The following is a 14,149-nucleotide window of genomic DNA, read 5'->3' on the forward strand; positions in this document are numbered from 1 at the left end:
AACCTAAAAAGTGTGGTTGCAGAATGGGGAACAGCTGAAAGACCTTGATCTGATAAACGTAAAGCGCGACTGCTGTAATAAGCTTTTGGCAGTTCTCCTGTATAAGCGGGGATAAGGCCATGAAAAGGCATGTGCACTAATAAAATTTTGATATGAATTCCGAATTTCACTGGAAGCAGAGATGGGAAGCAGGGATCAAGGCTGATATGGAGTGGCAGGGTTTGCAAATTTTTGTTAGTGGTCTAGCTGCTGTGCTGTGGACCAATTCATATGAGGAGTGAGTAACAATGAGCTGCATGGGAAACCATGTATTAGGAAATACAAGCTGTAGGTCGATAGCACAGCGTTGATTGCAAAATCATTCTTAATTGAAAGAACTCTTAATGATATGAGAATAAAATGCGTAAAAAAACATAAATATAGAGATAGAGATAAGAGATAAATATAGAGATATTTATAAATAAATATAAACTTTAAAAAGCTTTTTAAACATGAGAAGTTTGCTTCCTCTTTATTGTTAGTTAATTAGGTTGTCTTTGGGTATTAAGAGTTGGGCAAAACAAGAATCCTGAACACATTCCCTTGTGAAGATTGTTACCTTTATATATTATCATTTACTACAGATTTATGTTTTTATTTTATAAAGTCTATTTTAGGTTTACTCTTAATTTACTTAATTTTGCTGTGTCTTAAATATTTAAGTTTTTTCCAGCATCAGTTTGTTAGTCCCGTTGTTTTACATGAGACTGGTATATGTTAGCATCTTCAAGCAGAAGCCTAATACATAAATAAGCTAAACACATACATTTTATACAGTACAGACCTTTGAAAGTCTTTCAGGTTTTATTCATGTTATGTGGACTGTATTTATCCAGTCACATTATAGGATGTCTTTGTTCTGGGGACTTGCATTTTTTGTTAGTTAAAAAAACCCCTTTGATTAAGATCAAAGTGAGGGAAGTTCCAAGAAATTAATATACATCTTTCTACTTTGAAATTACAGATATGTGTGAAAAGACTGAGGCTGAACCAGTGCCTGAAAGGACTCGGGGCATGGAAAGCTTCGGTGACATATGCAGTCCACAGAAACACAATGGATTGCTGACAGGCATTTTCCGCAAAATAGCAACAGTGTCATTTGTGCAGTCATCACTAACCACCACTGAAAGGTAAAACAAAGAAACAGTGTTACTTTTTTTTCCAGCTTTATGCGCAATATCTCATCATCCACTTCGGTCTAAGAGGCATTACCAAACACATCAGTCGTATAGCATTATTTATCTATACAAACTATACATATAGCATCTTTAAACTGCAGAGAAACTTTTATCAGCATTTTAAAAATCCGAGCGCTACCAAAACCATTAAAAAAACTAAGAGATCTGTGAGAGGTTTAATGCAGAGCAACAAAAGATGGCGGTAAATACTTGAACAGAAAGACGGTTTTGACTAAATGAATTACAGCCTCTCTTTTGGACGTTTGATCTGGTTTGATTGAAAGTGAACTGAGGTCAGCTCCGGTGACGGCACAAGAGTAGTATATGATGAAGGACCGAGGATCCCTTAACAGCCCGAGGATGTTTGGAGTTATGGTAAGTTATTCAAAACACCACAAGAAACCATAGCTACCACAAGAAAATCCCAGGGATGTCAGCAGCCGGCTCACACACACACAAAGCCTCAAAACGTAAAGTCAAATCAAATCAAAACTCAGCCTTACAACACCCACCGTTCTGAACAACAACAAGCCTGAGAAGCGTGAGCGTGTGTGTGTAGGAAACACCCAGACAGGCCAAAAATAGCTCTACTCTTGTTCCCCCTCTCTCGCTTTCAATCCTTCGCTCATTCGTTTCGCTCTCCGTCTGTCCCTCTGTGTTTCTCTGTGTGTCTTGTTTGTGTCATGATTAACCACGGGTAGGAAAAAAATAAGTTAATTTTTCCATATGGAAAATGTCACCCACTTAAAGAGCGCACTCGAATGTGAGAATATCAGGCTGAGTATGTGATTCAGCGAACGGAGAGAACAATGACTATACTTTGGCATAACTGTTGCATAAGGGGAAACATGAAGGTTTTCACAAAATGGGAAGAATTAGTTGGTGAAGTCTGTCTGACACGTTGAGCAAATGAGGCAGTTCTCTGAAGAAACTGTAGAAGATCATAAAGTAGTATTTATCTTTTTTCCCCTCTAAATTTCTGTCAAAATAAAACAATCCAGGATAGACTAAAATAGCTGCTGGCACACTCTGGCCATGCACATACAGTAAATTATGATTGGCCTGTGTTTTTCTGCATCTTTTTCACAGTGCTGTCATGCTCACAGATATTTAACCAGGGTCCAAAGCATTGTGGCAACTTTGTCAGTTTGTTTAGATTTAGTATACCCAATTACAAGTGAAGCCACCCCTGTAAACAAAAGTCACATGGACTCACGAGGTGTTTACCGGACAGTTTTAGTAACCTGTCATCCTGCGTTGTTGCTGATTTTTTTTTTTAAACAAATATAATTGCAGTCCTTGTTAAATAAGCAAAACAGGCTGGCATGGGTTTGTTTCTAGGGCAGTGTCAGCCTGGGCTTTGTTAAGCCAACTGTGTGTATGCTTAAAGCATCATTTTGAATTATTAGGGTCTTGCTTACTGTTATAGTAGCATCCTCCTCGCTTACAGTAAATATGTGAAAACAAAAGGGAGCTCCAACAACAGAATTGGTTGTAAACAAGCCAGAGTTTAACCTGGTTATTTGAACCACTTCAGCTCAAGGTAAAAACAAAAAACAAAAAAAGAAAGAAAAAAGTCTTTGAATGTTTACAACTTGTCTAATCTGGAACAAGAAGCTTCGAAAATCCCAAGGCCCATAACTATAAGCTCATCGTCCAGCACAGAATGAGACAGTAACATCATTTACATGCAGATACAGATCAATGTCCCCGAGAACACATGTGGTTGTCTGGTCACGTCCATTTTTAGACTGCTAGGGTATGTACCATTTAGACCTCTCATCTACATAAAAATCATCTGTGAGAAACTACTGTTAAGATTGACTATATGCCTTTACCATATACATATATTGATAGTGTGATCTCCAGACACAGAATCATGCATTTCTTTTAGCTGCACAGAGAGAAGATGCAAACTCCACACAGAGCAGGTTTGAGCCAGTATCCTTGCTTTGAGGTGAGCGTACTAACCACTGCACCACTGTGCTGCCCCGTGCCAGATGGGACAGGCTAAAGTTGGATATCTGGATAAGAAAATGGCTAGACAGATGTGCCGCCATTAAAAGATGAGTACATTGTGGTCATAAATTGATGGACATGGTCAACAACAATAACCAGAGAGTCTGTAGCATTCAAAATTGGTACTAAAATATCCACACCATTGTAGCAGCAGCCTGAATCTTTGAAGGCACATTGGACACGTGCTTTCATGTTGTTTATACCAGATTCTGACTGTATCATTTGAATTACACAGAGACTCATCGGACCATCTTTTCTGGTCCGGTTTTGGTGAACCTGCTTGTATCCTCAGTTTCCTGTTCTTAGCTGACAGAAGTGGCACCCGGTGTGGTCTTCTGCTGCTGTAGCCCATCTGCTTCAAAGTTTGACATGTTGTGTGTTCAGAGATGCTCTTCTGCAAACCTTGGATGCAGTTTGAGTTACTGTTGCTTTCCTATCAGCTTGAACAAGTTTAACCCTCTGATATCAGCGATGCATTTTCTCCCACAGAACTCCTGCTCACTAGATATTTTCTCTTTTTCTGGCGATTCTCTGTATAATCTAGAGATGGTTATGTGGGAAAAGCCTAGTCTCTGAAACACTTACACCAGCCTGTCTGGTAACAACCACCACATTCAAAGTCACTTAAATCACCTTTCTTCCCCATTCTGACGCTCAGTTTGAAATTCGGCTTGGCCAACGTCTACATGCCTCAATGCATTGTGGTGCTCCTGTGTGAGCATGTCTGAATTGAGCAGGTGTGCCTAATAAAGTGGCCGTGAGGGTATACTATACTTTACTATCACAAATGCGCTTCAGACTTTCCCCCTTCATTGGTTTCACAACAACACGTGGCAAAGAAGCAAATGCGATGGTGACACCTTTGAAGCAACAAAACCAAAATCTTGTGCTCTCTGTAGTTTCCTGCTATTAGATGTCTTGACAAACCACAGTACTGGTTTTCTTAGAATTGCCTCACAATTTCTGGCATTGATTGCGCTTGTAAGTCATTGTTCACACCGGTTCAAATGAAGGAAAACATGTATAAAAGTGCCAAGTGCCGTCTGATACAAATACCTTTAATATATGACAAATTTCCATTGATTAATTTTCCTCTTCCATAAATGGGGCTTAATTGCGACTGAATAACAGTTCTTTCTGAGTGTTAAGTTGTTGATATCAGTTTAAGGCATGACTGACTGAAATAGAAGAGGGATGATTCATTGTGTTTTTTAGACACTGTCTGGTTAAGATAAGATCAACTTTGCTACCCCTGTAGGAAAATTCCTCCTAGCTGCTGAAGCCCCTGAAACAAGTGGATAAAAACATCATACAGCTGTCATCGCGCACTTATATAAAACACTCAGTGTGCTCCGAGTTCTGCTGAAGAAGAAGAACATGAAGTAGGCACATACATCAGCTGTCTGCCACCGATGACTGATGAACTTGTGTTTTCTCAAGGGTTTTCATGGAAAGGTTATACCTCTGCTTACTGCTGTGCCTTTTGTGGGAATTTAAGACAGAGAAGGAGAGGGAGAAGGAGAACCAGATGGCTTTTCCTTGCAGGATATCCTGTTATAAGTTGAGCTAGCCGGGCTCTATCTGACCTCCTCACCCCTCTTGACCCTTAACCCGACCGCAATTTAGGTTCATATCTCCGCTGTTTCCTAATCGCCCAAATGTCTCAGCATCCTTTGCTATGGCATTGTTGCTTTCTCTTCTACTCAGCTCCTCAGTCAAACTCACAAGTAGCTGCCTTTGCCACTCTTCTGTTTATTTCATTAATGCTTTTTCCCCCCCTTCTGACTTGTGTGGTTAATTATGGGGAAAACCAAGTTATAATGCTAGGTTTGAAATCCAATATCCATAAAATTTAATGACAAGCGCCACAACCTTTAGCATCAATCCACATCCCAGGTACAAATTATCTTTTTTTTCACCATCTGGAAAGTGCAGACAGTCATAGTATATGGCAGATGGCTGCTCCTCCCTGAGCCTGAATCCACCGGAGCTTTCTTCCTGTTAAAAGGGAGTTTTTGCATCCCACTTTCTCCATGTGCTTGCTCGGACTGCTACAAGGTTATCCGATTGACAGGGTTTTCTCTGTATCATTGTAGGGTCTTTGCCTTACAATATAAAGCCGCTTGACTGTTGATGTGATTTGGTGCTATATAAATAAAATTGAATTTAATTGAATTAATTTAAAAAGTAGATGTGTCCTTTTCTCATTATACAAATTTCTAGCTTGTAAAGTTTAGTAACATGAGACCTCATCCACCTCTGTCACTTAGGCAACTCATTTTCCACCATGCAAAGGTTTTGCGTGACAGATGATGAATGATTTTCATAGATATATAGACACACACACAGAAAACACTGGAAAATAAGTGATCAGAGCAGCACTATAAAAACTCTGTGTGTGTGGTGTTTCATACTTAGTTGCTCTGACTTTCACAGTTCCTGCTTTCTCTCTTTTTTCTATTCTTTTTTTTTTTTTTGCCTGTCCCGTTTGGCTCTTCAGAATTGTTGTTTAAAGGCGAAGAAAGATGGCCAACGGATTTACTTTACCAAATGGACCATCCCAGCCTTGCCATAATGGTCTAGTTGATTCACCTTTTATTGTTGATTTCATTTGATTTTCACTTGCTAAATATGGGACAGACTTGACTGGGGAAAAGAAAGGGGAGAAAGAAAGAGGGAAAGAAAAACAGCGGGGAAGAGGGACTGGGATAAAGGGCAAAAAACAAAAAACAACAAAATAAGCAGACAAAAAAATACATATATCAATCACCTGGATCACCTGTTGAGAAAGAAAAAAGAGAAAACAAGCAGAAGAAAAAAAAAAGGAGAAATATAATAAACAACATCATCACGATGATCTATGGGAATGTAACAGTAAATACTAAATATTAAACATTATTGTGCAGCACGTAAGATCGACAGCGCACAGTGTGCTTTAAGGTAGGAGCCAAAAAGGGTGTAGTTTGTTTGTGTGAGCACCCGTGTGTACACCTGTGAGCATGAACGCGCTTGTATTTAAAAGGCTCCTTCATGTTATGATCTGCTAGAGGGTGTGGGGAGCCACAGCCCCGTCCTCCAGGGCATGAATGGGGGAGATCAAAACTCCAGACATCCAGAGGCCCTCAGAACAGAAGAGACCAAGGAAGACCAACAGAGGGGCAGCTGTACCACTCTCCCAGAAAGAGCTGAGGAGAGTCCCAGATGAGGGGTCACTCAGCAGCCGCGGAGCAGAAGCCAGGGGGGGTTGCAGTGACGTGCCCGGGAGCTCCGCCGGCAGCCAGCTGCGCCAGAGTGACCGAGCCCCAGGCCGAGGGCACCCCACCCCCGAAGTGGCCCGAGCGAGCCAAGGCTCCAGGCCCCGACAAGCAGCCACCAGGAGTGAGCCGGTGCGTACCTGGACGCCCATCCCCAGACACAAAGAACCACCAACGCACCGATGTCTGAGGGCGTCGGCCACTGGCAGGGGAAGTGGTGGGGGGAGATAGGCCTCCATACCTTGGAGGGCCTGAGATGTCCCTAGAGAGGTGGCGTCTGATACCCAACCTGACATATAGACACAAACCAACAGGCACACACAGATACAGACATCCATTCCCACCCTAATGCTCTCATATGCAATTACTCAACACTCACCCAACGTGGAGACAGACATAAAGAGACACTGTACACACAATCACACTCCCCAAGCGTACTCTAAGTCCCAGGTCTAGGTACCCTTGCCCCTGGAGGGGGAAACTGCACCCAGACCCAGGTAGTGTTACCCTTTTCCCTGAGGTGGAGAGAAGCAGACTGCCCTGACTTGGCGGCAGCAGGGAGGCCCCACTTTCCAGACCCCAATCGGACGGCCAACTCCTCCTCCCAGCCCCCCCGCTCCAACAGGCAGCAGAAAATGGGGGTGTGTGAAAACTCCAAACCTCCCTCCGCCCGCTGTCTTCCTGCTTTCTCTTACAAATCCTTGATTCAGAATTCAAAATAATTCCACTTGTTTTTCTGGCCATGTGCGTCACTCGCTGAAAAATAATATCCTCCTAATACTATCTTGGAACAAGTTTTTAAAAAACCCAACTGAGTGGGTCTGGGATTATTTGATGCCAATACTTTCCCAAATCAAATATAATTTTCTCAGTATTGCTGCTGTGTCCATCTGTCTTTCCCTCTTTACCTTGTTTTCAGTTAGTGAAGATGTTGTTCAAGCAACCTTTAAAAAAAGAAGTCATGACCTCACTTGGCAGTGCAAATTGAAAACACGCACACACAAAGATATCATAACATCATAATAATCTTAACATAATCAGAACAAAAACGAGTAAGAAAACGGAAAAATAACCCTTCAGGTATCGTTTCTGCCCTGATGTACAACTTTTTGTCTTCCCCCACTTTCTCTTTATGTCACCTCTTTCTCCCTCTCTCTCTCTCTCTGGCTCACACCCTGCCCTCCCACCCACCAGCGTAACTGGAATCCATTAGCTGATGAATGGTTGTTTGTGTTTTTTTAAGCTCAACAGCGCCTCCATCCACATCAGTGGCCACAGAGGGTGATAACAAAACATGCAGCGTGATTAGGGAAATAATTAGCCAATCATCCTGTGACCTGCAAGCCAAGCCTGAGGTCAAAGAGACGCAAACCAGGCTGCTTCCCAGGTGCTTTCCCATGAAAATCAGTCAGGAGGCACAGCTGCTAAGCAAATGCATACTGGGGTCATTGTGAGCAGACAGCTTCCAATCACAACACATGCGCTTCTTTGCCTGTATCCCAGGCTCGCTGCGATACGGCTGAGAGTGCGAGTGAGGATCCCAGTGGACTCAGTGCAGAGTTTGCCCAGGGAGGCTGTGGTGGAAATCAACACTTCCTGCTTCCTGTGGCGAGAGGAAGTGCTACCGTCGCTGTCCCCTTATCGCTGGGTATCCAGGCAGAGCAGAGGGAGGAAGGCAGAGCAGGGAGGGAAGAGGAAGAGGAGGAGGAAGAGGAGCTGGAGGAAGGTCATGCAGGCTAAACAAAGGGAGAGGACTGAAGAGACTGACTGGGTTGTGGCTTATGTTCTCCAGGGTTACATTCTGGCATTAAATGACTTTGAAAGCAGTAAATATTTAAAGGTGGTGAGTGATGAGAAAGAGGAGAACGTGTGTAAAATGTCTGTCACTGGCTTGTAAGGCACTGCTGATGGACAAATCAAATTTCTTTTTTTTTTTTTTTTTTTTTGTGATATCAGCTTTTTGGCTGCTTTGTTAACCATCAGCCATAATCCCTCCCATAGGACAAAACAATAGCCTTTGGCTGTGACTTGCTGTGACTGAATCACAATGTTGCACAGTCTGTGCTTTGCCTGTGCTTCTTCCACAATGCATTGATACTGTTTTATATTATGCAACATGCAATTCAAAAATGCAGCAGGGCTTCCCCATTTTCTTAGTTTTATGTTGTCATGTTACATCTAACATGCTGGCAGTTTATCCACAGGGAAGCAGAGAGAAAAACAGAGGCAGGAGGTGACAAAGGCTATTTAAAGAAAGAAAAGGCAGAAGGAAAATGATAGCAGCATGTGTCTGTAAATGCAACAAGTTGGATGCCTTCCACAGACTGAAATCAAAATGTATCCACTTGCATTTTATGGTGAAGGAGCAGGAGAGAGACAATGAGAAAGACAGAGGGAGTGAAGGGGGAGAGAGATGTTTGGGATCAGGGTGGGGAAGCTTTCAGCACTTGGGATTGTCCCAGATGGACACAAGCCACTCCCCTTCTCCCCAGCCCCTTCTCCTCTCCTCTCCTCTCCTCTCCTAATTTATTCATTTCCCTATAATGCCTGTTATCCACAACTCAGCTCCCACTTTGCACAGATTCTGGGACCCTCCCCAGAAAATATGAACAAATTGACACTTTTTGTTTTTCTTCTCTTTCTCTTTTTTTTCTTTTTCTGACAACTTCTTCTGTCCCCCTGCACTAGCACCACCACCGCCCCCAATCCCTGCCATTTCCAAAGTCAACACACCACTAAATGCCGGGCTGACTCACTTCCACTGTGGGTGGCTCTGTTTCCAATTTTCTCACTACCCCACCACCTTGGAAGAAAAGAGAAAACTTTTGTCCAGAAAAAAAAGTAAGCAACCAGTGCAAAAGGAAGATCCATTTTTCCAAGTTGCTCAGTGCTAAAAGGGACAAAAGCTTGCACGGAGGTGCAGAGAGAGAGACGTGGAGCAAAACCATACCATGCTTCTCCCACTTCTTTTGTGGCTCTGAAATAGTTATCGCCGTTTCCCTTCCTTTCTTTCTCTTTAAGAGAGCGTGGGAGCGCCCTCAGAGTACTGCAGAGAAACCACGGGGCTCATAACAACAGGAGGAAGCCGGTAACTTGAGTAAGTTGGGCCGGGCAGAAAGAGGGGGATACGGAGAGGAGGTGGAATGAAAGGAAAGCAAAGAGACAGAGGAACCTTCTGCAAGCGTTTTTATATCTGAAAACATAAAAAAAAAAAGTTCGCAAAGCTCAAAAAACGCAGAAACACACCACACATTTGCAAATAACCTGCTGGATTGCTGACAGCATTTCCCCACACGCAGACCCAAAAACACACACACATACACACACATATAGACACACGGACACTTTTGCATTTGCATGAAATCAGACAGATTTCCCAAGAACAGGACTGCCTTACCAGTCTGCCTTGTAAACATTCAGCGCGAGGAGTGCTTTACAAAGTCCCATCAGTCATGTTCATGTACAGTTCCAGAAAGTGGTGAGGATTCTCCAACATCACACACACACACACACACAAACACACACATGCACAGGCACAGTATCAGTTCCCTCTGTCCAAGAGTTGAGAAAGTGAGGGGCCGCAACAAAAGGCAACAGAGGGAGGGAGAGACTGAGGGAGAGAGAGCGAGAAAGAGAGAGAGAGATTAACCCCTCTGAGCTGACTGGTGGACTCTCTCCCTCCCTCCCTCCCTTCCTCACACACACACACACACACACACACACACACACACACACACACACACAGTTGGTTTTGCCGTATCACTGACTTCTTGTGTTTTCTCTCAAGTGCCAAGAGGAGGAAGGGAGAGCAGAGGGAGGGCAGAGACAGAGAATGTGTGTGTGTGTGTGTGTGTGTGTGTGTGTGTGTGTGTGTGTGTGTGTGTGTGTGTGTGTGCGCGCGCGCACTCATGGTCATGATGTGTGTGTATGTGTGCTTGTGTATTTTAAGGTAGGAGGGACTGGCTGGCTCAAGTCCAGAGGCAGCTAGCCTGGTAGAAAAAGACAATAGCAGGAAACACTATATCAGGAGGAGGCAAAATACCAGCACAAAAATAATTAACAGACATTGAAAAACAATGACATCCACAGTGGAAAACACAGCCTACAGCCTGCTTCGAACAATGATAGTGGAAACCAAAAAAAAAAGAATGTATTTTTGTTATTCTAACCACAGGATATAAAAACACTATAAGAAAAAAAACAAAAGAAAAAATGTACACAGATCAAAAGCATTAGCTGTAATGAATGTAAAAAATGCCGCCATTATTTTTGTTGGCGCAACATTGGATGCAAAAATTATAAAAAAGTGCATTGCTGGGTCTCATGGGGGGGGGGGGGGGGGGGGGCAGTTCTCAGCTTCTTCTTTTTTATTATTTGCATCATTTTAAAAGTTGTGTACTTGTGCACCATCACAGGCATGTAGACACACATTCCCCACGCAGTCATGACTCCCACACAAATCTCCCCACCACTCCCACACACACACACACACACACACACACACACACACATTCCCTCAGCCATAATCATATCTGGTGATAAGACCAGCTTCCCCCAGCGGTTACTGGTTCTCCAGGCACCGACCACAGTGTCTTACAATGGTCCTGTATTCTAAGCCTGCGCTGATTACACACACAAGGAGCTGCATTACACACTGCTAATTCAATTTCCTCCCCTCTGGGTCAACCTTTGTGTGAGTTTATGTGTGTATGTGAGTCCATAAGGAGGAACTGATTAAGAACCTGATGAAGAGACCAAGATCCAAACTGTGTGTGCGTGTTCTTCATCCACTTATTGCAATTTTGCATTTCAAACAATACACTTTAAGCTGTTCTGTGCTGGAAAAATATATCCCAGTTCACTGGGATCCTAAAGCACTCACAGATTGCTGCTCACTGTTTCCATGTGCTGTAATAAGATGGCCCAGTCGCCACAGCAAATATTTAATGGAGTCAGGTAAGTCTTGTTCTAAAAGCAACAAGTGATACTGTGTTATATAGAAGTACTTAACTAAAGTACATGCTTTTTTTGGAACCAGTTGGATCCCTTGCTGCCATAATGTGGACATTTTTACCTTTTTTCCAGTAGTGCAATAACACAGAAAAAGAAATCAGATGTAGAATAGCACATCACAAGAAAAAGCTATAGAAATCATTCACTTCATACCTCCAAAATTAAAGATACATCCAAGTGAAAAAGAAAGTTTTCACAGTCCTTAGAAAAATTAAGCACATCCTAATTTACACAGTAAGTACACACAAAGTGTAAGCAGCACCTCTGTAAAAGCAGAGGTTTCATCAGTTTGCTGCTCTGGAGCATTTAGGGGTATGTTACAGGGAGTGGACATAACTGCAAATATCCCCCAAGGTCAGACTGTGCCATGCTCAGGCAAAACGCAATAAACCGCCTAAAGATACATTAAAGACCTCAGTTAGCATGTCAAATGAGGCCAGAGTGGAGATGTTTGGCTTTAATGCACAGTCCCAAATTTAGTGAAAAGCAAACACAGAACATCAGCAAAAACACTTCATCCCAACTGTCACGTACGGTGATGAAGTGGTGATGATCCAGGCTTGTTTTGCAGCCACAGGACTAGGGCAAGGGCACCTGACCATGAACTTGTCCAAGTCAAGTATTCTGGAGTGAAACGTGAGGTCTGACAGCTAAAGCTTGGCCTAAACTGGGTCATTCATCACCTATGGTGAGATTTGTAATGTTTTAGCTCATGCTCACCCTGGCTGCTGTATTACACTTAATATTCTAGACCTAAATAAACCTTTAGTTTCTGACTTTGGCTCTCCATGTTTTACTCCACTGCTCTTCTTCCTCTCCTACCTTTATCCAAAACTAAAATCTGTACCTCAACCTCCTCTCCTCGCCCTCTTTCTCACATTAAAACAGGGGTTTATCAGTAGGTGACATCACAGTGGCTATGTCTGTCTTTTTTATACAGTCAGTGTCACCAATTTTGGTTAAGAACTGGATCTTCATTATCAAAGCAATGCAAGCTGTGCAATACAGTAACACTGCAAGTTAGTAATTCTTTCAGATGATGCTCAGCGAGGGGAAGCATTGTCAGCTGCAGATTCTGTATTTAGCAGTATTGTATTTGTATGTATTTAAACCACACCACAGTACATTACAGGTTGGATTGCAGAGCTGTGTGCAAGATTCTGACATCTATATTTGCTGCTTGTTTATTGCAAGCTCTGTGACAAACTAAATGAAAAGTATAAAATAGCCACAAACTAAGGAGCGGGCAACCATATTTATGTATTTACATCCACACTTCTAATTTATACCTTTACAGTCCAGCTGTAAGAGCACTAAACACTAATTAAAGCTCTGCGGAGGTCTCTATTACAGCCTCCACAGAAAATGCTACAATGAGTCAAAATCACTAAAATGAGGGTGGAGATGCAGAATGCAGAGCTATATCAGCCGTTGGTCTGACTTTTTCATGAAAGCCTCAAATGCTCTTTGGCCTTTTGTGTTCCCCTCCCAGGTTTTTATTTTTTATTATTTTATATTTTAAACCTGGGATAGGGGCCCAAAATAGGTTGCAGGCTTCCCAGCAGAACACAAGCTAGCAACATGTAATCCTGGGTCCCACAGTAAGACGGGGAATATGAGATTTTAATAAAAAATCCTTGCTTTAATTTGAAGCAAGTGGTCAGATCTGTTGGGTCCTCCAATGATTCTGTGTAATGCAGCCTGATGAGGCGGCTGGCTTGCTGCAGGTTGTTTATGAGACTCGCTCAAAACATCTGAGTCCCATTTTGGCCAAATAAAACAATGCTGTGCTTCACTGTCAAATGCATGGCAAACATAAGGGTGTGAGTGTGTGTGCATGTGCGTGACTAGGACTGTGTGTGTGTGTGTCCAAAAGCAGAGAATATGGTTGTCATTAAAATGACTGAATATGAGGGCGAGGTCCCTTTGGAGGGGTGGGTAGCTGCACATCTGGAGCATAGACACACACATATGCACAAACCTGGGATTTTAGCTGATGTTACTTTCCAGCGCCTCACGCCGATGTTGCCTCATCTACCTTTGACTACATCTCTCCTGGGAATCAAACCAGTGTCGTCTCTAACTTCTTTCTGAAACCTCAGACAAACAACTCTTTGTTCTAACCACAGACTTAACAATTACAAAAGCGCACACGCTCAGACCGTCACACACCTTTTCTGTCATTGTCTGACTAAACTCCTGTTCACACTCTGCCTTTCGCGCACACGCGCGTGGAAAGAAAGAAGTCTTCAGATGTGGGTGTGATGCTAGTACACAGTGATTAGTGACCAAGCACACTGTGTTGTATGTTTTCAGCTCCCCTCCTCTGTTTTGGTTACCAGCCTGGTCTGCTAAGCCTCACTAAGCAGTTCTGGTGTGCAGAGAAGAAACACAAGGCCTGAACATATCATATACAGTGAACTTGCTTGTGACTCGGAGCATTCTCCTCACTCCATATTGTCAGTCTTCATACAGTAAATTTCCAGTTTAAATAAGCTGCTGTTCAGCATACAAAAGAACAAAGACATTACAGAAACAAAAATCATATGCAGTAAGCTCTTTGAGCTCATGCTTAGTAGGTATTAAGCAAGATATTCATGAGCAGCCCATATCGACTGGCAGTTGATCGTATGGTGCTGCAACTCC

At 42.8% G+C, this 14,149-nt stretch overlaps 1 protein-coding gene across 1 annotated transcript in view; it reads right to left on the bottom strand.

Moving 5' to 3' along the window:
- The window catches only part of hdac7a (histone deacetylase 7a), a 57,193-nt gene extending 47,032 nt beyond the window's left edge, over nucleotides 1-10,161 (bottom strand). The window contains exon 1 of the mRNA XM_085145288.1: nucleotides 9,888-10,161. Coding sequence (XP_085001414.1) covers nucleotides 9,888-9,906 — 19 coding nt within the window. The 5' untranslated portion in view covers nucleotides 9,907-10,161. The remainder of the gene's footprint in view (nucleotides 1-9,887) is intronic.
- Nucleotides 10,162-14,149: the final 3,988 nt, after the last annotated feature.

This window comes from Neolamprologus multifasciatus, chromosome 20 (assembly GCF_963576455.1).
Source record: "Neolamprologus multifasciatus chromosome 20, fNeoMul1.2, whole genome shotgun sequence".
Classification (NCBI taxonomy): Eukaryota; Metazoa; Chordata; class Actinopteri; order Cichliformes; family Cichlidae; genus Neolamprologus; species Neolamprologus multifasciatus.